This window comes from Pempheris klunzingeri, chromosome 22 (assembly GCF_042242105.1).
Source record: "Pempheris klunzingeri isolate RE-2024b chromosome 22, fPemKlu1.hap1, whole genome shotgun sequence".
NCBI lineage: Eukaryota > Metazoa > Chordata > Actinopteri > Acropomatiformes > Pempheridae > Pempheris > Pempheris klunzingeri.
Genome location: NC_092033.1, coordinates 16,342,006 through 16,367,156, shown reverse-complemented (window position 1 = coordinate 16,367,156; position 25,151 = coordinate 16,342,006). Strand labels below are relative to the sequence as shown.

Sequence of the window (25,151 nt, the reverse complement as noted above, 5' to 3'; positions counted from 1 at the left end):
GGGCCGGAGAGAGGCGCATGGAGGGAGCGACATCTCTCGGACGCCGAAGCCGGGATCTTCTTCTGGTGTTGGCGGGTGAAGATACGACATCGTAGGAGACGTCGGAGGATGAAAGTGCGGACAGCTGAGCCCAGTGGGAGGAGGATGGAGGAGGATGGAGGAGGATGGAGGAGACTCAGGAGGAAACTTCAGGAGGTGGCTGATCTTCGGAGGGTCGAGGAAGATCTGCTGATCCACGGTGGGGGTGAGTGATGGCGATACGGATATGTGCAGTTTAAATACTTTGGTACAGAAACGAGGCGGGACTGAGGCATGATCCTTGTTCCTGAACATAGTTCTACCACTTCATTTGTTGTAGTCAGTAATCACTGTGGTCGAGGCGTCAGTATGTGTTACTTACTGTCTTGTGGCACTGATTTTGTATCAAGGAGTAGACAGAGTGCTAGAGTGAGAAAGATGAGGCAATTTAGGCTCTCACTGCAAACATCAACATTTTCATGTAAAAGTAAACCCTAACCCACTTCAGAGATGATGGCAAAGAATACTGCACCATGTGGCGAGCTTTACCCTCTGCAACGTGAAACCACCTCAGCTTGTCTTTACAGAAACAATTACAATAATAATAATTCTACATTTTTATTTAGAGGACACCGTACAATGAATGACAAAAAGTAAAGGTAGAATAATAAATTAATTCCGACAAAACCACCACCTAATGCACTTTATTATTATATAACTGTGCAATAATCCACGTCATGATTCCATCCCATCCCACCCTGTTGTTGTTTCTTTGTAATTATTGTATTCAGTGTGCATAATGTTTCTTTGTTTTTTTCGCTATATATATTACGTTTATTTAATTTTCTATTTCTTTAACTGCCTGCTTTGTCCGTCCCCTTGAGCTGCTGTGACAGCAGACTTTCCCCACTGAGGGATCAGTAAACGTTATCTTATCTTATCTGAAATATACACAAGAAGTTATACAGAGTAGCTGTAACTCTGTCTGTGTTTCTGGGAAAAAAAAAAGAAAAAAAAGGTGCTGAATATTTAAAATGGAATTCCTCATTGGTGTGAGTGGAACCACCGCTGTGTGGTTGTGGAAGCTGAAGTTCAGAGGTAAATATCTCAAAGCCCTGGTCAAACGTTGTATCTGCACGTACCGCTTGAAGTGAGTTGGAAAATGTTTCAGTTAATATGTGTGAATTTTACAAGTTCGGGCAGAACGACATGCGATCTTTAAGGACAGTACATCCTGCTTTGAGCCAAATCAAATATATAAATAAGAATATTGGCTGTTATTGTGTGTAGGTGGGCTGATCTGAAACTGCCAATAACGTTCTTGACTTGTGCAATCCATCACAGATCTCTCAGCTTTTGTAGAAACAGATTTTGAGGGGTCCAGCAGCATTGCCAAAAGCTGCTGATAGTCTCAACCGTTTGATCCAACTGCGCGCTGCCGTGTCAGCGTGTCTCATTCAGAGGCAAAAGACAAATAACAAAAGGTTTAATAATATAAAAACTAAAAAACTAAACTACATTTTTGGCTGAAGATGTTTGTATTCTTTGTAAGGACCCGCATAGGCCCTGTGTACATATGAGAACATTGTTTCTACCGTAGAGATCATTACACAGGCTGTTATATATGGGTACATGAGTTCTCCTTCAGGCCGGAGGACATGACATGTTTGTTGTGGCTCGTGAAAATTCATAGAAACTATCACCTTCATTCAGCTGCATTTGTTGTACTGGTGCAGACGGCCTGTGTTGCATCATCTCTGACACCAGAAAACACGATGGTGATTATGTGCTGAAGGGATTCGGAGTTAACATCTGACTCCAGAGCAGCTGAGCTATAATAACACATGACACATGCCTGCCATTAGTGAGAATTCTCCCTATGGTTGCCACACTTTCTTTTAATTTGACTAGGCTGTAATCTCCATCTACTCTGAGTGTTTTCATCTACTAAAGGACTTTCAACAGCTTGAGCCTAATCAAAGAGTTTCTCTCTCTTCTTTGTGTCTCTGGATAAGGAAATTCAATTAGCTTAATTGGCCTGGATATTATGCTCTGTAATGTGATGTAAGCATTGGTGTCGACAAACTTCACAGGGCACTTTAGAAGCACCTCGCTAATTAGAGCAATAACTTTAATCCTAATGTTTTACCTCGACATTCCAGATCATTCTAAATTGAAATCCAGGTAATTAGTTGAAACAACCCACGAGGAGAGAGCTGGTGCCCCTTTTTGAAAGCTGCTGACGGCCAAGTATAAATGAAGCGTTGGTTTTTCTCTTGTTCCATGTCTAACGCATGACGGTACCAAAATAGAAAACCCACTCGTTCCTTCTACAAGATGAAAGCCTATTGTGTTTTTAGAGCCGAGCAAAAGATGGATTTGAAAAATACGTGAAGATCTCATTTGAATGGGGAAATTTGAACCCCGCAACCAAGGCTCTTCACTCTTTTGCACACAGATTTTGTGGACTGCCTTTCATCGGAAACAAAATCGAAAAGGGCATTTTACAAGCAGCAGAGACAACAAACTGAGGAAATGATTGCACTCCAGATCAGTCATATATCATAAGCTGCAACATGCTCTGCTGGTTAGGGTAATGGACAGGGAACAGGCCCTTTCTGGTGGCTGCTTCGCATCTAATGCTGTGCCCTTGAGCTAGATACTTAACCTTAGTTGCTTCAGCAAACACAGTGACTTATAAATGGATATGTAAAGTAAGAAAGAGTAAACTTTCTTTAGATATGAATCTCAGCCTGACAACTATCGAAATAACAGTCAAACTTAGAAGAACGGGAGAAAGAAAGACACCACACTCACTGGTAACACAATAAAACTGTATTACATTTGTGCTTAAAATTATTACAATTACAGTATTTACAAGCGTTGTCCTAAAAATAAACATCTCATGCTGGATGACACATAAAAAGAAATCATTGTACAATAGCAAGCAAAAATGAATATTTCTTTTATGTACACCTACAATTTACAAATTAAAGAAGGCTTTTTTTCTTTTGCAGCTAAGAAATGTTGCTAAGCGCTGTTGCGCACGCTCAGATGCTGATATCTAATACTGAAAGATCAATGGTTTATTTTTGTCTCGGCGAAAAAGGACATAGCTCTTCTGCAGCAGGGTGCCATCGTGGCCCGAGACGAGCGGTTCTGAAGGTGACTGACCCGCTGCAGAGAGCAGTAACTGAACCCAAAGCTGTGTTGAAAATCACACAGCCATCCTCAACGCAAGCCAGTGATTGAGAAATCATTGATTGGATTCAAGCATGTCAAACAATGCCAAATGTTGGACAACAGGTGATGCACTCAATGCTTATCAAATAAATAGTGTACAAAAAGTAACCAACCCCCACCATCCCCGACCTATCCCTACACCCCTACAACCGCTACAACAACCTGCCTCCACAAGCATTTTTCCCCACATTTCGGTTTGACTAGTGAGAAAGCAAGGTTTTAATAAATAGAAAGACTGTCTCCAGCAAAAATACACAGCCTTCCTTCACAAGAACAGAGCCTGGAGTCACAGTCCAAACCCAGGCTGCCCAAATACTGCTGAAAGTAGCTCTGACGGAATGCATTTCAGGAATGGAACTCACTCTGTCATCCCAATAAAGATAGTCTCGCACACCCACATGTTGGTCTGGTCCACAATGTTCAATTGATTTTTTTTTTTTTGCCCACTTGGATGGAACAAGCTGAAAACACAATATGTGATATAATTTATTATCACCTTATATAGATGTTGCCTAATGTGTAGGCAAAAATGCCATGCCATAATTCTGGTGGCCCATTATTCTGAAACAACAGTCCGAAACATGTCCCATTGGTGTGGACACCTACCCGTCCGTGAGCTGGTGTGAGCGAACCCTGCTCTGGGGCTGCAGCGGGCACTAGGAGCGGCATATTGGTCTCACTACCAAGCGGCCGGCCAGGGACGATATTGGGGGGAGGAAAGGCCTGACTGGACATTTTTTGGACTGTTGAGGTTTCGGAACAATGGGCAGTCCCCTTGGCAAACAGTTGCCAATTTACATATCCAGCAGACGCAGAGTAACATCAGCATCGTATTGGAGTTGTGTTTGTGTCCACCTGATGAATGGAATTCAAATATTCAATCTCCTTTGAGCTCTGGTTTGGTCTCCACCAACTCCTCTGAAAAATGTCTGGCTTTTAGCTGTTAAAAGCTCCACTTTGTTCACCAATTACTCACTAGTGAGGCTAAAAAGCTCAAAGTCAGGTGATGAATCTATGTTGCTTAGTCATTTTGACCGTTGACCATATAACAACAAATGCTGATTAGTGAAGCTTTAATGTGTTCAAAATCCAGAAAAGGTATTTACATTGACATCCAAAACAGCCTGTCACACTTGTACTTGAGGATTTTGAAATGGTGCTACCAAAAAAAAGAAGACGTATGTGACACTAGTCTTCAAGCCTCAATGGTATTCTAGTTACTTATGGCGCGTTTCCACTAGAACTACTTGGCTCGGCTCGACTCGGTTTGTTTGTGTTTCCATTACAGTAGCGTACCACTTCAAAGTGGGCGGGGTCGTCAGAGCAAGGCGGGCCGAAACTCCGGTGGCGTAATTTGTATACGACACAAACAAACACAACTAAGGACCTGGAGCGTTTGGTTTGCGTGTATCCGTTTACCTCGTTCACAGAAATAATAAAAACGCCCGGTCTCTGTTTCCGGGGTTTTAAAAAAACAGCGGGTTTGATTTTTGTGAACGAGTCGCTCTCATGACTCATCAAGTGACGCCGCTCCCTGGCCAATCAGTGGCCTGCAGTATGTTGACGTCGCATTCACAGCTCGACTCGGCTCGCCTGGAACCCCGGCCGAGGAGGTACTAAAATGGTACCTGGTACCAGGTACTAGGGCCGGTGGAAACGCTACCTTAGTGGTCTCAACTACGTCTATGTAGCGATTGTGTGAGAGATTTCATTCATCCAGAGAAAAGCAGTGATTATTTCAAAATCTCTGATTCGTTGCGTGTTGGACGATGCAGCTGTGTGAGTTGGAAGCATGTCAAAACCTTCAGATTTGGGATTTTCGAGGCTCTGAAGAGACTACATGAACCGGACCAGACCAAGCCTCGGGAGACCTCAGCCCTCAGCCTGAAGAGGGATCCACATGTTCATAACCACACACACACACACGCACACGCACACACAACCACACACACACACACACACTCAGCATTATTGTTACCGCTCTTCAGTTTACATTCACTGTGTTTTTAATCTGATATCATACAATAAAAATGTCTTCATCTCAAAATTACATTGATTGACAATACCTCAGTATTTTAGATTCAAGTAGAAGTTGTTGGACTGTGCAGTCAGGTGGGATGCTGTCTGTCCTGTCAGATAAGATGACACAAGACTGCTTTTGGGTTGGTTCCTTTTTTTTTTTTTTTTTTTTTTTTCCCCAACAACCGGGATCAGCTGTTGGTTAGAAATTGCTCTGAGGCAGGTGTTTGTCGGCCAGGAGGAAAGAGGCAGCATCCGTAAGTCACAAACAAAGAAATGGACAAACATTTTTTTTTCATACTTGTAGTTTGTTGTAGGCTTCCAGGGCCTTTCCCTGCCACACTGGCATCTCTATGGCTATTCTGTACAGCAGTGTGTCCCCTCCCAGGGAGGCTTGCTTAGTTATGTACATGTGGGGGACAGGAGCTGGACAGGAGGCAATAGTGCTTTTTGTTGTGTGATTACAAGCTCTCCTTTAGTCTCTCTCTTTCTCCCACTCCTCCTCTTCCTCCTCCTTCGCCTCCTTGTTGGCCTACGAGGGTCAGCGGACCTGGGGAGCGTAGCCCTCCTTCATCAGCCCCTCCTCGTAGTCTGTCTGGCACAGGATCATGTTGTTCTTCAGGAAAAATTTGTCTCCCACACAAAACCTGCACCACACAAAGAGATAGAAGAGGGAGGGGGGGGGGGGTTTATATAAGCATCAAAGCAAGAATCTCATCATTAGTACTGAGCTGAAGGCTAGCAGGCCTAGCCGGCTGCAGCACTAGCTTCCTAACTATGGTGCAAAATCTCTACTTAAGCTACCGTAACCTCGGCGCCACCCCCCCCCCCCCCCCACACACACACTCCCCTTCAGCTGCAATGCTGCCGTGCAGACGAGGAGTTCTCCTCTAGGAAACAGTCAACTCAATTACAAAAGGGGATATGCAAGGCTTAGGGGGTGGGGTTTAGTGTAAGTGTGTGTGTGTGTGTGTGTTGGGGGGGTGGCTCTGGGGTATACGAATAGAATTATCTCTGTTTGAGGCAGGGGTTCCTTTCCTCCTGCAGCTGTTACAGAAACCCCCACCGACCTCAGCAGCCCCGTCCTGCTCCAGCCAGGGGGGGCACAGTTATGCTTGACCTTTCAGCGCAGCGCCAAGTGGAGATTATGTTGAACGCGTAAGGGCAGTAACTCTCGTTGTATTGTCCTGAGGGCCGCTTATCTTTCTCAATGTGCAGGTTGGACAAGGTCGGCGAGCAGCGGTGCCAGTGTTTACCAGGGGGGAGGTGGAGCTGGTGTGTGTGTGTGTGTGTGTGTGGGGGGGGGGACAGTGAACCTCGCCTCCTTTGACTTCACTGGATGTTAAGACTGCAGAGTTCGGTGCTGGGAGCTGCACGCAGCGGAAGGAGCTCGGGTACCTGACGAGCTTGGACTGTTCATAGCATTTATTCAGGGCCGCGGGGCAGATTGAGAGCATGATTTGTTGCATCCATTTGGGACCAATTAACAGGATTCAAATACACCGTAGGTATTGGCACAAAATACCAAAAAGTGTGAGAGTGTTGCCAAATGTTCCGAGGAAGAGTTGACGCTGATTTTGAAAAGAAATATCATGTAAAGCTGCACACTATGATGTAGCTTTTTAAAGTCGTGAACGTGGCAGTAATGGATGACGCTGATACAGTACGCAGTGTAGGCGACACCAATCTCGACCTTCATCAACTTCACGACCTGATGAAGGTCTTAAGAGACTGAAACATTGCATGTTTTTTTGCACATAACAGGGACAGTGTGCTGGAGCTTTCTCTTTGCCCGCTTTGGACATTTTCTCCTACGAACCAGTCGACAAGAACCTGAAGGTGTGCATTCATCTCGCACTCTTGCATGTTTTGAACTCACCCTACCAGAATTTGCACATGAAATCAGCTTCGCCGAGCTACTGTTTATGCAACCAGAGTATTATCACAGTTATGCTTGACAAATAACTTCTCCAAAGTTTCTACTTACAGAACGTAGGGCTTAGCACAGTTAGGTCCAAAGCAAGTGTGAGTTTGCAAAGCCTTCTTTTCTAAAGTTTCAAGTATTTTGACCATTAGAGTAGCACTGTTGCCCCTTCTGTGTGGAGTTTGCATGTTCTCCCTCTTCTTGCATGGGTTCTCTTCCTCCCACAGTCCAAAGACATGCAGGTTAGGTTAACTGGTGAATCTGAGTGTAATGTTGTGTGTAATTGTGGAAATAAAATCACATTCCCTCACACAACACTGATAACATGACCTTGAGATACCTTTGACTGGAGACATATTGGACAGGCTGTAGGTATAAGTAAGCGAATGTAAGCACAACAGTGAGGAACTACAAAACTGGGCAGGACAGAAAATGAATTGGCAACTAGTAATTTAAGTACTTTATCAAGCAAATATCCAAAAATGTTTGGATTGTTCCGTTTGGTTGCTGTTTACATTTTAATAAATGGAATATTAATATCCAAACATATGAAATATATGAATATATTTGGGTTTTGTCTAATCAAATGTCTTTGATGAGGTCATCTTGGGCTCTAGGATGCTGTGATGGACATTTTTCACTGTTTTCTTATGTTTTATTGACAAAACAACGAGATAATTAATAGAGAAAATAATCTGCAGATTAAAACAAGCATTAGATGCATCCCTACACTGTACGTCATGTTCCTATAAGCCAGCAACTCATGATTAGCTGTGTGTATTTTTTATCAGAAAAAAAAAAAAAGTTTAGCCTGACACACACACTTGCATTTACTTCCTACATATCTATTGTGGTTAACATCTATATTAGCAAGCTAAACATAAGACAATTAATATCCATTCATCTGGGCTGTTTGACATAGTCGTTAGTCAGAGCCGTGCTTAATGTAACAATGTCGTCCCGCTGATAAAAATGCCCTGTTAAAATAACACATTCTCTTCCAGAATCTATTAGTGTCTGTCTTTACTGACACCAGGCCCATTCCCACTTCAATTTTATCTCCCCTTATTTTTTTATTTTTTTTTTACACCCTTTCTCTACTAGTAGGACCGTGTTCCTCCCTCCTCCTCGTCATCCTCCTCCTCCTCCTCCTCCTCCTCCTCCTCCTCCTCTCCACTCTCCTCTCACAGCTCTTATCCCTGCCCTACTGCACTTATTTCATACGACCAAATTGTTTCTGCTCGGTGAAATGTCAACAGCATATGTGACATCTGTGCACCAATTATGATGAGGATATTACACTGGGCCCATCACAGGCATGTCTAGTAAAGGACCTTGTGTGTTGCTTTAGTTTTCCACTTTCTAAAAACAATTGCAAAACACTGATATATTGATTTGTTGCAGCTGGACTTTCAATAAAAATCTGAATATATGCCTCGTTTGTGTTGGTCATTGCTAATATAATAAGTAAGGACACAATTTGATTAAATTAGTCTCAGCAGTATAAGCCTATAAAACTGGATTGCTGTTTGGATGGGGGATTTATTTTGTTTTATTATACCTTAATGGCTCATTAGCAAGTGATATTGCTATCCTGCCAACGTCATCTTCAGTTTACACGCAGGCTAAAGCTAAGAGTAGATAAAATGATGGGGTTTTTTTCTACGATCATTAAAATGTGTCAATTTAAAGGTGGATAGTTTTTTTTCTAAGCTGCACAGCTGAAAAAATCCTGCAATTTCAATCGCACTTATTCTTGATTTTGTTCATTTTTTATTTATTTATTTTCAACAAAAGCTGAGCCATTTCCTGGCTCTGGTAAAGGAGAGTGAAATCCCAGCTGCAATTGCTCAATTATTTCTCCAACTGAGAGAGGCACCCATTAATGAGCGGAACAGCAGATCTATTTAAAATGTTTAAAGATTCTAAGATATGGGCAGTGAACCAGGCAAGTTAGCCTAAGTGCTCCTTGACTCCTTTGAGGAGAGACTATCCAAAATGGTGCACTGTTGTTCCCACTTGTGACGCATTTTAGCTCCGTCTATGTCTATGACTGTGCGGTCATCCAAAGCACATATACAGTTTTGCCATTTAGATGTTGTCATATGAAGTAGTTTGATGCATACTGGTGCCTTACCATGCTGCTGTTCATTTAGGTTGAGATCTGGTGACTGTCAAGACCATTGCATATGGTTCATTTTTTATTTCCATGGCATGTATAGAAGCATCTGCTTTCATTATATAGTTTCTCCACTTATTTACCCATCTGTATCTGCAACACATGCTACTGCGTGAGCTCAGTACTCATCATAGGAGCCAGCTATTGGGCAATCTTCTTTAAAGGTCTCCCTTAACATCACATCTGTTACGAGTATAGTATCTATATAGTTGGATTCATGTTATTGTGTGCAGTCATGTCATGGTTTCTACCTCTAGAGTCAGCCAGCTTCTGCTGGTGCTGTCTTCCTCTCTCTCCCTGCACTGCCTTCACTTTCTTCCCTCCATCTTCCTTCCTTTACTTAGAGGTGACTGTGACTAATGAGTCTTTAGAGACCTCTTGTTGTAGGAGGAAGAGAAAGAATGGCTTCCACAGGCACACACTTAAAAGATGTATTGCGATGCCAGCAATTTGCCTCGGAGGCCCGTGTTAACTAGAGTATTCACTTTCCACTCAAATGAAGAAACAGGGAGATTGTCAAAGAGAGAAAATAGTCTCAACTGCACCAAATCTAATTACTGTTAGGATGCATACAGGTTCAGAAACACTTGGCCCTATGACACTGATGCTTAATTGTAACAGCATGTTGTAAATCTTCTCTGGCAGATTGCTGCTGGGCAATCAGACAGCAGCAGCACAAGGACACACTGAAGATGAATTTTTCTTTGGGGAATGTAATGTCGAGAATATAATTTCACATCTGGAAAGGAGATTGACATTTTTTTATTTATTTTGGCCCCGTCTTTGCTGCTAAACATCCACTGCGGTTGTGTTTTAAAACGCTCTGGTCTTTTATTCTCTCTTTTCTCCAACTGTGATGCTAAGCACACACGATTGTCTGGTTTCTGTACTGTACCACCGAAAAGATTGTTAATCAAACAATGTGGCCACAAATGGAGGAAGCCATCATATTAGCAGTGTTGCACCATCTGATTTAATATGACCCTTTAATATATGATATAAACTCCAGAAAAAGGAATGCGCCATTTGTCTGCATGATGGCACAAATGGCATTGAGTAATCTATGCTGGATTACTTGTTAGTGACTGCGAGTGCAAGCAGTCACTACATCACCAAACTTGCCACACTATTTCATGCATGTTGTTGTGCCACTTTCTAGTGACACCTGACATGAAGCAGTGTCCCATTTGAATTCATTCACTTTACCTGGCCAAACGCCTAAATGAATGGTTTGGCAAAGCTAATTCAATCTAAAGCCGATAAATGCCGCCCCCTTTTTGTATTCTTTGAAATGGGTCGTCCCTGAAGTGGAACTCAAAATTAAGCTAGCGACATGCACTATACTAGTCAACCCAATATGATGAGTTCAGTCTTAAAGGGAGGATGTGACCTCTGATGTGACACAGATGGGATCTTTAGAATGCTTGGCTATTGGTGGAAACACCATTCTGTCATCACCACATGTGGAGAAAAAGTGACATTTACTTGTATAAAATTTGTCAGTTTTTCTTTAAATTGTGATATTTTTTCTCCTCCAGTAGTGCAGGATTAGGTAGTTAAATTGTGTTCTCTAGTAGGCTGGCTGCACAGGCTCTGAGTTCTCAACACCAATCATACACAAAGTGACAACTGTGTCCCTTATTGGCTATTAGGCCCCTGTCTAACAAGCCTAACTCATGACATACAAGGCACCAGTGGCTGAGCTAAGCTGTGCTGAACCCAATTGGTGTCAGTCTCTCCTTCCAAAGCTCCAGTATGGAGCATCCTCCCTTATCAGCACTGACCTTCCCCTGCACTGTCACCCATCCTGCTCCCCTCAGCTCCCCTCTACTCTAACCTTCCTCCAGCCTCCCTAGACTGTGGCCTCCAGCTCATCAGGGGGAAATTGGGCCAGCACTGGCGAGATGATGAGGCTGGACGACAGCCTCATCGATTAGCTGTCCCCCAGGGCTGATCTGTGGCTAACTGCTTGCTGGATGGAGTCTCATATCTCCGTCCTTATTCCCAACACCCCCACCCTCACCGGCACCCTCTCCCTCCTCAGAACCAGCCCCACATCCCTTTGGCTCAAAGACCACGGTGGTGCTTCCTTTCCCCGGCTCAGGTAGGAAAAATAACAGGTCTGGCTAGTGGGAAGGTCACGATGGTAGATTTATGTCCAGTTTAACAGAGTAAGGCCACATTGGGTGCAGACATGAGCAATCAGAGCCAATGTAGGATCTTATATTTTCACTGATAGACCAGGGACAGGAGCTATTCACTCCCCTCAGCTTGATACCATTTCAAAGTCATGCACGGAGCAAAGACAGAGGGGGGAAAAAAGGCTTTTGCTCTCTGGCAGATACACAAGTGAGATAACTGGTGAGGCTTTTCCATTTATATTATTACTGAAGCAGGCTCCGTTCTCGATGCTTCTTTTTCGTGGCAAGCAAGACATCCCTGCCAATCTGATGGTGACGATGACAAAGAACAAGAAATCGGTTGCAGGTCACGATCGCAGAGACAGGCCTGTCTTTCTATCTCTGCCCTCCACTAATTGGCTATAACTTAAGCAAGGCTCTTTATAGCTTAGGATGGCAATGACCATTAGAGTCCTGCAGTGAGTCCCTGATGAAATCAGAATAATCACTGGCTTCGAGTTCCCTGCCTTTGCTCTGTGGGATACAGTAGGGTGGATGGTACCCACAAAGCAACTGATGGCGTGGATAGATGCATGAGCAAGTACATGTGTGTGTAATGGGGGTGGCTGTGTGCACATACTTGATTGTAGCAATTCAACCTTCAAACACCAACATTGGCTGCGGCTGACCTGCAGGAGCGACGGATAATTACACTGCGTGACCCCTGCTGACCTCGCGATCGCCTGCTCTGTTTATCAGATTTCACATTTTCTGACGATGTTCCGCAGAGAAATCTCTGGGCCATTTGTGAGATGGATTAGATTGCTTTATTGAAGGGCCCGTTGGGGGAGGGGGTCGATGAGGGCTTTCATGTTTGTTTGAGGTTGGGAAACGAGAGGGGACAGAGCTGGTGTAGATGAACAAGGCACCAGATCGGTATGCCAGACAAAGAATAGGAGCCCATTTCCAGACCGGCTGCAACAAGATGCTGAGAAACTATTCAGGGAATCTTAAGTGAGATCTCTTGATAGATCTCAGGCTGAAGCTGAGAAAATTTATAAAAGGTCATTCTATTAATCTGGATACAAATGTTGAGAAACCCACTTAGACAAGATTTATTTAGTAATGCTGTGGTCATCACTGAGAATACATTAAACCTGCTCTGAATCCCAAATCTTCTAAGAGATAGACATCAATTAACTGTCATAAATGCCAGATTTATGACTTCAGAGATTAAATCTTACTGTGACATAAAACCACAGCCTGCAGTCTAGAAACAGACAGAGGGAATAACAGAATAATGCATCAGAGTTTGATTTCAAGCTTTATATGCCCATTCATCTATGTAATCATTAGTTATTTCAGCTACTTTTGGGCAATGATGTTCCTCTAGGCTGGGGACTCAGAGGTAATGGCAAACACTGCGATGCTTTAAATTTATATTCCTGCTCAGGTATCTCTCCCCCAACAGCTCTACCAATGTAAAGAAACAAAATGGAAAACAAAAAGTCAGAGCTAAGGAACAGCTTCAATTAGAGCCGGTGCCACACCATAAATCTTGGCCAGACCCCGGTGAAATTGTGATGGGCATCTCAACGGTGCTTGCAAGGCCACAGCGGACCATGTGAAACACACTAACGTCGATTTTATTCAACAGTTCATCAACTGGCCTAATGTAAAAAGAAAGATTTGCTCGCGCTTAAATGGGTTTTAATGTGGGAGAGCAGAGTTGGCCTGCCTGGGCCTGGCTGATGAAGATTAGCTGACTTCTTCCATTAGGAGAGGCTGTCTGGTGCAGCCAGCTGAAGTGGCAAGACAATAACCGAGTGCTAATTGTGTGTAACCAGGTCCTTTGCCTTTAGCATGCACAATGTGTCTGGTTTGTGTATGTGTGCATGGGGGTGCTTGTGTCTGCGCGTCTGCAGCACAGCCAAGTTTGGGAAAAGAGATGTGAGAAATAACGACAGCCAGCCAACACATAACCTTCCTAATGTTCCCCTAAGATTTTCTGGTTGATAGTGTAACCTTCAAAAAACCTTTGATAGCATTCTGGTTTTGTTCATTAGCTCCACGCATGTTCCCAGAAAGTCTCTACAGCATTCTGTCATAGTAACACGACTACTGTCTTGCAAAATGGATCTTTTGCAGTCAGTACAAGGCTGCGATGGCAGGCCTTTTGGCCTCTGAGATTGGCCATTAAGAATGGATACTGTTGCCTTTAAATGTGGTTGGAGGATGTGTGATACATACTAATAATTGGCAGGAAAATCAGGCCTTAAGAGCACTCGCATACCACTGCAAAGAAAAAAGAAAACGAAGCACGAATCATGGGAAGAACCACCAGTAACTATGGACTCAAATACTGAATATTACAAGCTTCACAGAGATAGGACATATTGCAGGGCTGTTGGATTGCAATGCATTGCACCAGTGTACATAATAAAGTCATTGTAGAGAAGTTCAGTGTGGGTGACACTGGAGTTTATTAAAGAAGGGTTTTTCTATCACTGACTTCAGTGCCTCCAAACTGCTCCCTCTCCTCTGGTGCTGTGGTAAAATGCAGAATCCTGAAAGATCTCTGACCACTTCCTGTCTACAGGATGCAGGTAATGAAGACCGATGGGAAGCATATGTATGGACATGAAAGTGCACCTGTAGCTCTAGGCTGACACTGTACAGTAGTAGTGCAGGATTATAATTACTGCGCTGGGTCCATCAGGTGTCTCAGTGGCCCTGGATGCGTCTACTTAGTCGCTGGTTAGAGTGATAGACCTCTGATGTGGGATCTTGTTCGCCAAGCAGCGCTTGGGATTCCCTTCGACGCAATGTAGCATCCCCCGACCGGCCATCTGCCTAGACACATGTACGAAGGGCATGGGACGGGAGCGGGAGTGTGGTCCAATCACTCACCTCTGATTGCAGAGCTGGCATGCGAAGCAGTCCAGGTGGTAGACATTCTCCTTGGCCCTCATGACCATCTCGAAGGCTGGAATTAGCTTGCTGCAAGCTGCACAGTTTCCTGTAACACCAAACAACCTGAGCCATCCACCCACCCATACACACACACACACACACACAGAGAGACAAAGAAGATACATGATATATGTCATTCCTGAAACCTCAGTACACAGGAGGTGTCTATCTTAGGTTATCGCAAGGACTGGAAACAGTGCGGAAATGCTGCCTTATTTCATGAATGTTTTCCCTCAAGACCTAATGGGTAGAACATATTTGTATTATTAGATTGTTTTTGATTATTCAGATGCAGGGGACATGAACACAGCACTTTTTTTTTTTTAAAATAATTTTGACTCCACCCACCACTGTGTCCCTTTCCATCCCATTATAACCAGAAATACACCCAACAGAATTACAAGAGTATGACGGCTTCTGCTACTTCTCGGTGACTCTGCGAATGAGAGTGACAGCTGTCAAAGAGATTGTGGTAAACACACTAACATGAGCTGCAGAGACAGATATGGTCTCTGAATCAGTCGCAAAAATAGGTTGGACAGAGCCGGGCTACAGTAGCACAGTAAAAAATAGCAGGGCCACAGCTTGTGCCATAGAAATAGATGGGACATGGCTAGCACTACTGCCCAGGGAGGACCCTATTATTTCTTCGCCTGCTCCGGGGACATTAATGTGAGTTCATTAGGGATTCAGGGCTACTACTACACAGCGACCTAGACCAGACTAGCAAGGGAAAAAATATCTGATAACGAAATCATATAACAAAATAACCTATTAGGCAGACTTCTTGAGGCACTTTTAGCTGTCGTTGTTAAAATGATAAAACGGCATGCCACTCTCAGAGTCTGTAAGAGATCGCAATCTGATAAATGATCTCAGGGCTTGGGATATGCAGGGTTGTTTATTAACCTTCAGAAAGTATGTTTCCCAGAGGCAAAGGAAGCAGATAGATTGTGCCCTCATGAATACCTACAGAATTAAGAGCCACTGTCAACACACCTTGAGACAATGAAGGATATCTCTTGTAACATGGTAGGTGGGTGAAAACAAAGAGGGCCAATTCGATGGATTAGTGCTGACTTAATTAAAAGAATTATGCCTTTTCCTTTGAGCAATCTAAATTTAGATACATTTGTGGTATCTCTTGTCCTTTCTCTTTTCTGTGCAAATGTGCATTGCCGGAAGGCCTTCACATGAAATGTAAAATGATGATTTGCCTTCTTACAAAGCCGAGTAATTCATCTAAAAAAAAAAAAAAAAACCTTTAAAAAAGAAAATGATAAATTTAGTGTGAGATAATGAGCATGAGTGTTTGAGCATAACAGCAGCACTTTGTAGGGCAGAGTCACGATGCAGCCTCCTCTCACTGTACAGGGGCAAATGTCCTTGTCTTCCAGTAACCTGAATCATTTTCAGATAGCATGCACTCAAGGTTCTGGATTATAAATGATAGAAGGTATTTGTGTAAAAAAAGCAATGTTTTAAGCTTTCTGCCTGTCAGCATGAATCAAAACGGTGTTCTCTTTCACTGTTTGCCATGTCTGTCCATGCTCTTCTCTCATCTCTTGCAAATTTAAGGTGGCCTGGACTGGAAAAAAAAAAAAAAAAAAGGACTGTCACACTGCTTTGCTCTGAGAAATCCTGGCTGAAAGTCCTTGTACCTGTGAGCATCCAGTGTTTGTCTCAGTCTCCCATCTGCTAGGCACTTGAATCAATAAATAAGCCCAGTACTTTCCTCAGAGGTTGATTACTTCTGAGGTGAAGTGACAAAGTAAAAAGCCAGAATGAGACCACCAATAATACCTCACTTAATGTAAAAGGTTTGCACATCGTGCACGATCACACATTTAAGGAAAAAAAAACAATTTATATTTCAGATGGTGTGTAATGTTTGATGCTATGTGGCTGAGACATCAAGTCAAAAACATTTACTAGTGCAGCACATAGATAGATGTGGTCCAAGATAGATATTCTGAATAGGTGAATAAATGTCCCTTATATTCTGCTGTCCAGGCCTGCTTGCCTTTCAACAAGTCAGGCCACACAAACAACTCAGACGATTATACGTTTTAGAAGTTTTTGGCGACAACTTGAATTAATTCTTATAAAAAATGCCATTCGCGCTGTTGCGATAAAATATTTACATCTCATTGTCAGAGCAGGTTTGCCCGTAACAGTGAAATATGTCGTTTTTGGACAGCCTCAGTCACACGAAGTTGTAGAAGTGTATTAGTAATATTACTGCCCACAGAAATAAAGGCCTTTAGTGGACACCAACATTGTACCGTTTCAAGTATTGGAGTTGAAAAAGAGAAGTTCTGCTTTGGAGAATATTTTTACAGACAGTACATGCCTGAGTTTTTACTAAGGAAACGGAATCCATGTAAAAGACCCACTCAATAAGCTAAAATTGAATTAAAAAAAAAAAATCCAAAGACCCCTAGGATTCCCATAAAGAACATTCAAACTCCTGGCTGCCGCTCATCCACTTGTTTGCTGCATAATTCATCCCGTACCTTCCTGTGCTGATTTAACCACTGCTTTGAATGATTTAACACCACCTCCAACCTGTGCTGACTAGTGGGAACAATACATACATTGCCTCCTCAAATCAAACAATCTCTTTAGCGTGTCTCCAACAAGCTGAGCTGAAGAAGTGAAGTGGCTGATAACAGTCTTCAGAGATTTACCCACGCTGCATCTGTGGCAGCACCTAGCATCTAGCAAGCCAGGCTTGCTGGGCTCTTGTGTGGCAAACACTCCTCAAAGCGGCAGCACACAGGAAGCCCCGGCTCACCCTGCGGGGAGGGAAGATGGATGGAGCGTACCTGCCACTCGTCTTTCGCCGCTCCGCCAGTTTGATGCCACAGACGCTAATGGCTCTCAAGGGAGGAGGCAAATTAAGCGTGGTTTGGTTGTAATGAATTCAAAGGCACAGGCTCCAACACAATCAGAGGATGACGGTTTAGAGGCCTTGTGTGCAAGACCCAGGGCCGGGGACTCAATGCTTTCAGCACTGGATTATAATTGGTAATAAATATATACATTTCTAATGCGTCTCTCTCAGGCTGACAGTGGTACAGCTGTCTGCCCTATCCAGAAAGCCTAACTGTGGGTCTACTGACTCAAAAAAAGAAAGAAAACAGAATAACATATGTAGAATAGTGGGCTTGACATACACTTCATATCCATGGCTGACAAGATAGCATGTATATTTAAAGAGGTTGAAGATACAACATGGAATTAAAATTCATGCTTAGCTCAAATCTGAATTTGAAAGAGAATAGAGGCAGTCAGTGCCCAACACCTTGTTTCAGTCAAAAGGCATTCACTGTGCATTACATCCTGGTACGGCTCAGTGGTACCTATTTGATGAGAGAAAAACAGACACCAATTAAATTATTCCACAAGGCTTTAGCCCAGTGGACCCCAAAACCCAATCTGAGTGCGCAGGCCCCCTGCCTCCTTTGGAAAATGCAGGAGTGGTGTCATGCCAATGCTTTTTCTCAGCTGTGTGAAGCTAAATCCAAAATACAATGACCCCCCCCCAACACCCCCCACGACTGGGGTGTAGGACATAAATTATCCTGGAATATATACATGGAGCCACATACTGTACAAAGGCAAAAACGTCCGATGGTGAAGCGGTGCATTTTACGTTCTAATATCAGTATTTCATATTTCAGACAACACGTTGCCACTGAAAAAAAAAACTAACTCCAGCTGCTTTAAAGAGTAAATCACTTCGGATGGAAAGCTGCTGCTGCGACGCTCTGAAAATGATCTGATCATGGCTCAATAAGAGAAGGAAAAACAGATATCTGCCCTTTAACAGCTGATGGGAAACATCTAGGCCATGATTAGGCAGGATGAAATGCTCTTATCTTTTTCATTACTCAGTAATAACAAACAGCGGTGCATTTAAGGTCCTGTTGTAAGTCTTTGGCTGTAGCTGTTTTATTATTTAAAATGACATGTCGAGGTGTTAAACCCAACTTAGAATTCAGTGCTTCTCCAGCTAACACATTTATCGGCACTTAGATTATTAAAATCATGCTTTATACGTATAATATAATTACTCTTATTGTAAAACTTCTCTCATAAAACATTTTTTATTCTGAGATATATACAATATTTTACTTCTGTACAACTGGATTCCTTTTGCAGGAACGATGTCCCTTCTTTTAGAAATCTCTGCTCTGTCAACGCACCAAAACTCTCTACCTAGGTTCACTTTGTGAACGGTAAGAGCACACTTTCGTTATTCAGTGTGGGCGAAAAACCTTGAGTTACAAATTACAGCAAATGTTTTTGGCGTTTTGCTATTAATGACGAACTTTGAACAGTTTTCATGGGAGTTCAACGTGTTCTGTGGATTATTCTGTGAGGAAAGACATGGATGCTGTTTCTGGAGAGAGATGTTGCTGCTGAATGTTGTTTTCAATGCACACGCTAAATTCAGTTCACCTTCATTGTGTTGACGGCCTCAAAACCTGACCAGACAAAACCAATACTATCTACACTCGTGGGAGATGTGTTTTTGGGTCATTTGGGTGAACTGACCCTTTACAATGATTTGCTGCAAAGTGAGCAAACTTTGCTCAAGAGGATCAATCAACTCCTCCATCAGTCACCTGACTGTATATTCCAGCATGATTGAGAGCAACAAATGAAGCCTTTTTTGGGTTAATCCATTTTGGACAGCAGGAGGTTGTGGGGGGGCTTGGCTCTGGTTGCCATTTGAAATTCCGGTGGCAGCTTTGCTCTCCTCTTCCTTCCCCCAACCCCCATCTCTTCCATCCCTCCCACCACTTCAATTGCTCCAGCCTCGGCATGCATTCATCAGCTGCCGGATTAGAATTTGTTTCCTCACAAACCATTGATCATCGGCCTATTACTAGGCAAATGACAGTTAATTACCCACTACATTAACCACCGGGACCCGGGGACCGACTCCCTGTGCCATCAGTCAACATGATGAATGTGGCAAGTTCAGTAATGCACGGCCGTTCCCTCGTCCGCCTGCCACGCTGAGAACAACCCCTGGATCTCAGGCACCCAGAGAAAATCTATGGCAATCTGCATAATTACAGGCTCAGGGTTAATAACAGACAAATGATTTGTTGCATCTCAACATAGGCTGTTTTTAATGGGACTGCGCTTTGTCCATTTGATGATTCACCCCGGAATGGAGCCACGCTGCTATCCCACTTGGAATTTAATAACAGTGACGCGAAGCTAAAGTTTGGCCGTGCAAGCAAGAGTCTGTCCGCAGAAGGGACGAGCCAGCCAGGAAATAGTTGATATGGTTCGTCCGTCGGTGCTTCATCTCAAGAAAATCTTGACACGAGCAGGAGAACACAGACAGGGAGGTGGGGCTGCAGAAATCCGAGGTGCTGATGTGCAGCGAGGCAGCCGGGGGAGGGGAGACAGTTAAGGGTGGCAGATGTAATCAGACTCGTGCGTTCCTCAATTTTGTCCCCCCTGCATGTGTGATTGCCAGTGATTAAACAACTCTAGGGGCAAAATTATTTCAATTACCACGGGCATGACCTGGGAATTGTCCCTGGGATAAGATTTTCCTCCTTGAGTGCTCCGACTTGCCTGGCTGCCGGCTCTATCAGTTCTCATCTACACCTGGACTCTGATATCCTAATGATGAATTATGGCCTGCTTTCTGAGAGACTGCCGCCCATACAGAGGAACACTCCCCTGAACTGTCAGCCTGAGGAGCAGCAGCAGACTGCTACCTAATTAGCTCCCATAGAAACTCCTCGAAATGCTTGAAAAACACTCACCATCTAACATCACGCATCTCTGAAAGTGTAAGAGGAAGAGATAAAGTACTGGTGGCAGACATGTCCTACTACCATCAAATATTAGCTTTACCAAAGTGAGCGCATCGACTTTTGAAATGTAATTTTTTTCAAAACTTGACCCCATCCTTTATCTTTAACCTTTAACCTCTTGTCCTGAAACGACTCACACTTTTACTAAAGTCCCTCTGTCCTTAAACAACAAAGAACTCCTTAAAAAAAAAAAAAACATTCCAAACAAAGTAACCAGGAAAAGGCTTTCACTACAGTTTTTTGGCAGCGCAGTGTTTGGTTCCATTTTGAAGAGGGTGTAATGAACGATTTTGAGCCCCGCAGGAGCCAGATGTGCAGTTCGATAGGCACTTCCCCACGCCAACCCACCTGCAATCCCAAGCTGGGTGCCAGGCTGTGGCACACTAGCCCTGCAATTATCTGCACCAAACATGCACAGTCCCACGAGTCATTGCTCTTCACAGCTAATTTAGCTAATCTCAACTGGAGGGGACGGTCCAAAAAATAATGTGTCCAGACGACTGAACTGAAGCATTTTAGTTAAAATCAAAATGCCAGTTTTGTGTCCAGAATAGAGACAGAATGGTGGCCTCGTTAATTCGGAAAGTTAGAGAAAATCTAAAATCTGCGAGTGCAGAAAAGTAGCGTGTGTTTAACCAGAAAGAATAAAGCACGTTGCTGTACTAGAATGGAAACATGCTTTGGGAGATACCGCAAGAGAACTGAGCCAATGCAGTATCTGCGCTTAAAGGTAGGCATTGTACTATATTCAGTGAGTAGTAGTAAATTCCATGAAGAGATCGGGATCAGCAATATGTTAGTTTACCACTCAGTACTCTCTGACCCCAAGTCCACTGATTCCTCCTCAAGGCATAAATCTTTAAAAACAGCCCACAAATTTGCAGTTTAATTGAAAGAAATACATTTTTTACTTTTTTACTTCATTTGCTAGGGATTTAACCTTGGTGCTCTAGTGATTATTTCCAGCATCAGGCACGTGGTACTGTACTACTCACTTCTGCAAAATAATTCAAATTAACACGTTAGCCGTTCGAATGTCTTTGAATGAAACGCCTATTTACCTTTTACTGCGTTGTGGAAATGACGCTGATATCTGCTTCAGCTGAGTAGGCAAATTGTGTTCCACAAGTTTGCCATCTGCGCTGGCAAATCTAAAACTGCGTCTTGATTTAATGTTGTCACTGATTCTGTTCAGCACGACTGAGCTGTTCTCCAATTTTTTTTCAATAGCCCGGTTTGCTAATGCGACCACAGGCCACGCTATGGGTCAGGTGGACAGTGCATTTTAGGATTTTACGCATTTTAGGAAGCAGTCGACTACAAGGCACGGTCTGATTACCGTCTTCATGTGGGCACCTGGCCACTGTTGTAAATCAGACTTGGAAAAATGGCAGACAAAAGCAACGTGATACTAATTAGACTTTTACTGTGCGAGGTTTCAGCAGAAGTCGTGTGAAATTCCTAATTATTTTTTATCTCAGCATACAGAAATTAATCTGCATAGCTTTTGAGATTAGTTAGCCATAAATCACCATAACTGGATGTTCATCACCTTAAATACGGGTTAGCTTATTCATTAATAGGAGAGCTGCTTTATTTGGTTATTGGAAATGACAAGACTAATAAGAGCTGTGGTTAATAACTTTCTCCCAAAATCATATAAGCTTTACTTCCAATGCAGCCTAAATGATATTGCCATTAAAGAGCTCTAATTTTTTTCCATCAAATGCCATTCCCTCTGTGCTTTTGGGAAACAAAACAAAGGCACCCCACTCTTGACCTCTCCTTAAGGAAATGTGACCCTTCTCATCGGGACAATTAAGCGCTGGATGGAAACAGACCCTCCAGTATGTGTGACCCTCCTTCAGACTCAATCACTCGTGATAACTGCCACCCAGTTTGACCTCTTAGCATTTTCAGATTACATGTGAAAAGCCCAATTTAATTACAGGAACTTCAGAACACACGCATTTGCAAGCTTGGGCATTATTGGCGAGGTAATTGCTAGACGTGTGAAGTGAATTGTGGTGTTGGGAGGTTAATGGCAACCAAGCTTTGCTAAGCACAACATAACAATTATAGGGTGCTTTCAGAGCTTTTAACATCTATGTGCCATCTCATTAAACTGCAAACCGAGGTGGAGGCTGCAGACGTAGACACAGACATTTCTTTGTAATACATCTAGCCATCTGAACCTATAAAAGACACCAAAAAAAATATAACGATTGAGAATTTATAAAAGCAAGTGAAGTGTTACAAACATTATACTTATGCAACAACAAAAACAACAGAAGATGCAAAAAAAAAAAACATTTTGGCAACTTTCTGTTGCGGTTTGTAGCTCGTAATGGTGAAATTAAATGTTTGCTCTGGTTGACTTTCAACAATTAAATTATTTTTTTCTAAAGATAAAAAATAGTTTTGACAGAAAAGGAATGCAGAGCAGATGAACAATTGGATTCCCAAACAACCAGGGTTGAGGCATGTTATTACACGTCAAAATCAGCATCTGGGAGATGTGGGCATGACACGTGGGGCCCATCAGGTGAAATCTGCTTGATTGACACGTTGTTGAAACACTGACATGGATAGGAATATTATAAATATTCCCACCGCTGTCTCCAAGCCAACTGTCACAAGCTGTCAGCAGCAATATCTTTTCATATTCATCGCATTTCTTATTATCCTATCTGCTACGTATCAAAGGAAACCTCTGAACAATCTGCTGTCAAAAAAGGTCAACATTTTTCTCCCGGCAATCGTTCTTTGATAAACACCGTGGCTTATTGTCTCCTTTAAGGAAAGATTGATGAAAAGTGCAATAACTTAACATTAACGTTGAAATATAATGTTCATCCCCTCTCTTTCTACATAGCTGTAAAATACACCACCCTAGGATTTTTACTAGGTGGAAAATTTCAGAAGGCAACTTCAGACTTTAGTGACTGAAATCACAATATTTCCTGTATTAGCCGTTAACATGATGAATTTGGTTGTGATGCTTTGAACAGCAGTAGGCCTGTGACCAATGACGAGCATCGTTGTTGATGATCCCTTAATTAGGTATTTGTTTGTGAATTGTTTAGTTTAGATAATGTCAGAAAAGTTCCCAGAAGCCAAGGCGACATCTTTTAACAGCTTTCTTGGCCAGACCAACACCTCAAAGCCCCCAAAAGAGAAAAGCAGCAATCCTTGCATCTGAGAACCAGAGGGTGCTTTAATCGTCAATCAATTAGCAAAACTGTGTGTGATTATTTTCTAGCGTCAATCTACTTATAAGGTGATTATAATAATATATTTACCACATCAGGATAGATAATTATCTATTTTCATCTTTGCCAAGAATTCTTTTACTGTCTTGATTACATCTCCATTACATCTTATTTTCACTCATACATGATGAAATGATCATTTTCCCAGTTAACAGTTAAAACTAAGTGAAACTGAGTGGTGTCCACCAATCACATTTTAGGGATAAATGAAAAAGTGGAGGGAAAAAGATTCAGGTGGAGATTATGCCCTCGGCTGAAATACATTTAGTCACCGATATGGTGGAGTTACTCAGTTCAAATTCATTAAAGCAGATGAATGCAATTCATTATACATACACAAGCAACGTGATAGATAAGTGGTATCAATATAAGTATCAAACGCATCCCTGCTTTAGGACTGAGTGCGTCTGGGGTATCACAGTGAGGCTTTATGTAGAGGAACACCTACATTTCCTGGGGTGTAATGGCTCTTTATTGTTTAAAAAAAACCAAAAAAAAAAACGTGATACGGCAAAAATGTGTGAAAACGAAGCCAGGCAAGCGGTGGAACAAAGGAGACCTTGATAATGAATGGACCGAGTGCAGCCAATTAAATTAATGAGATCCTACAAAAAGCCTCAGGTCTGGCCAAGTCCAAATATGCAAAACCATAAAAGTCTGAGAAGCTTTCTATAGCACTGATGTAGAGCAACTTTTTTTTTTTTTTTTGTACTGTTTGTGTTGGGAGCAGCTGGGGGAGAGCTGCTACATCATGAGCAAGAAAGCATGACTAAACCATCATTAAGACCACTTGTCCTGTCACACTACAAGGACAAATGTGCTGTATGTGAATGATGTTTTTAAAGCTGATGCCAGCGTCAATGTTTCTTCGCTCATTGCTTTTGTTCTGACATTTGAAATCTTTTAAGTTGCACTACCCGATGTTGCTAGTAAAACAGGAGCGAACCCCCTCCCCCCCAATTCCGAACGTTCCTCAATCTCAATGATCTCAATATGCAGTGCATCACATTTATATTCATGAATGCCACACTGACAAATCAATTTATTTTAATTCAAACAAAATAAGCTCAACGCAGCATCCATTCACTAACCTTTTCCTGGGCTTTCAACTGAGGTCTAACATTCTCAGTAGTGATTATAATAAGAGTTCACTCTTCTTCAACTCTGATCTGAGTTTAGTGCTGTCATTTAATTTACTATGTATTTATTTTATATCAGTTTTTAGGTGAGCAGTTTGTATCTGCAGTATTTTTATTGTGTCTTCGTCATCCATTGGTCAGTGCTGTGGTGTTTTTTTTTTTTTTTACAGTTTCTTCTTTTAAATGTCATCATTAATGCAGTTTTAAAAAAAAAAATATCTTCAAATTTGGTGCTTAAGTGATTCATTCAGTTGTTACTTTGTCTTCATTTCCACATTGTTTGCTGTTAAGCTGTCATCAGTCTGTGCTGTATGGTTTATTTTGTTGAAGAGCTTCTTTCAAAAAATCATTAACCATTAAATCGGCCAAATCTGCAGAAAAAAAAAAAAAAAAAGCACGTCATGGTCAGATCCCC

The 25,151-nt window shown here is 42.5% G+C and overlaps 1 protein-coding gene across 1 annotated transcript in view; it reads right to left on the bottom strand.

The window, feature by feature from the left end:
- Positions 1-5,821: 5,821 nt before the first annotated feature.
- Positions 5,822-25,151, bottom strand: part of lmo3 (LIM domain only 3) — a 42,176-nt gene continuing 22,846 nt past the window's right edge. The window contains exons 3-4 of the mRNA XM_070853966.1: positions 14,414-14,539; positions 5,822-5,927 (exon numbers count right to left, since the gene is read on the bottom strand). Coding sequence (XP_070710067.1) covers positions 5,822-5,927; positions 14,414-14,539 — 232 coding nt within the window. The remainder of the gene's footprint in view (positions 5,928-14,413; positions 14,540-25,151) is intronic.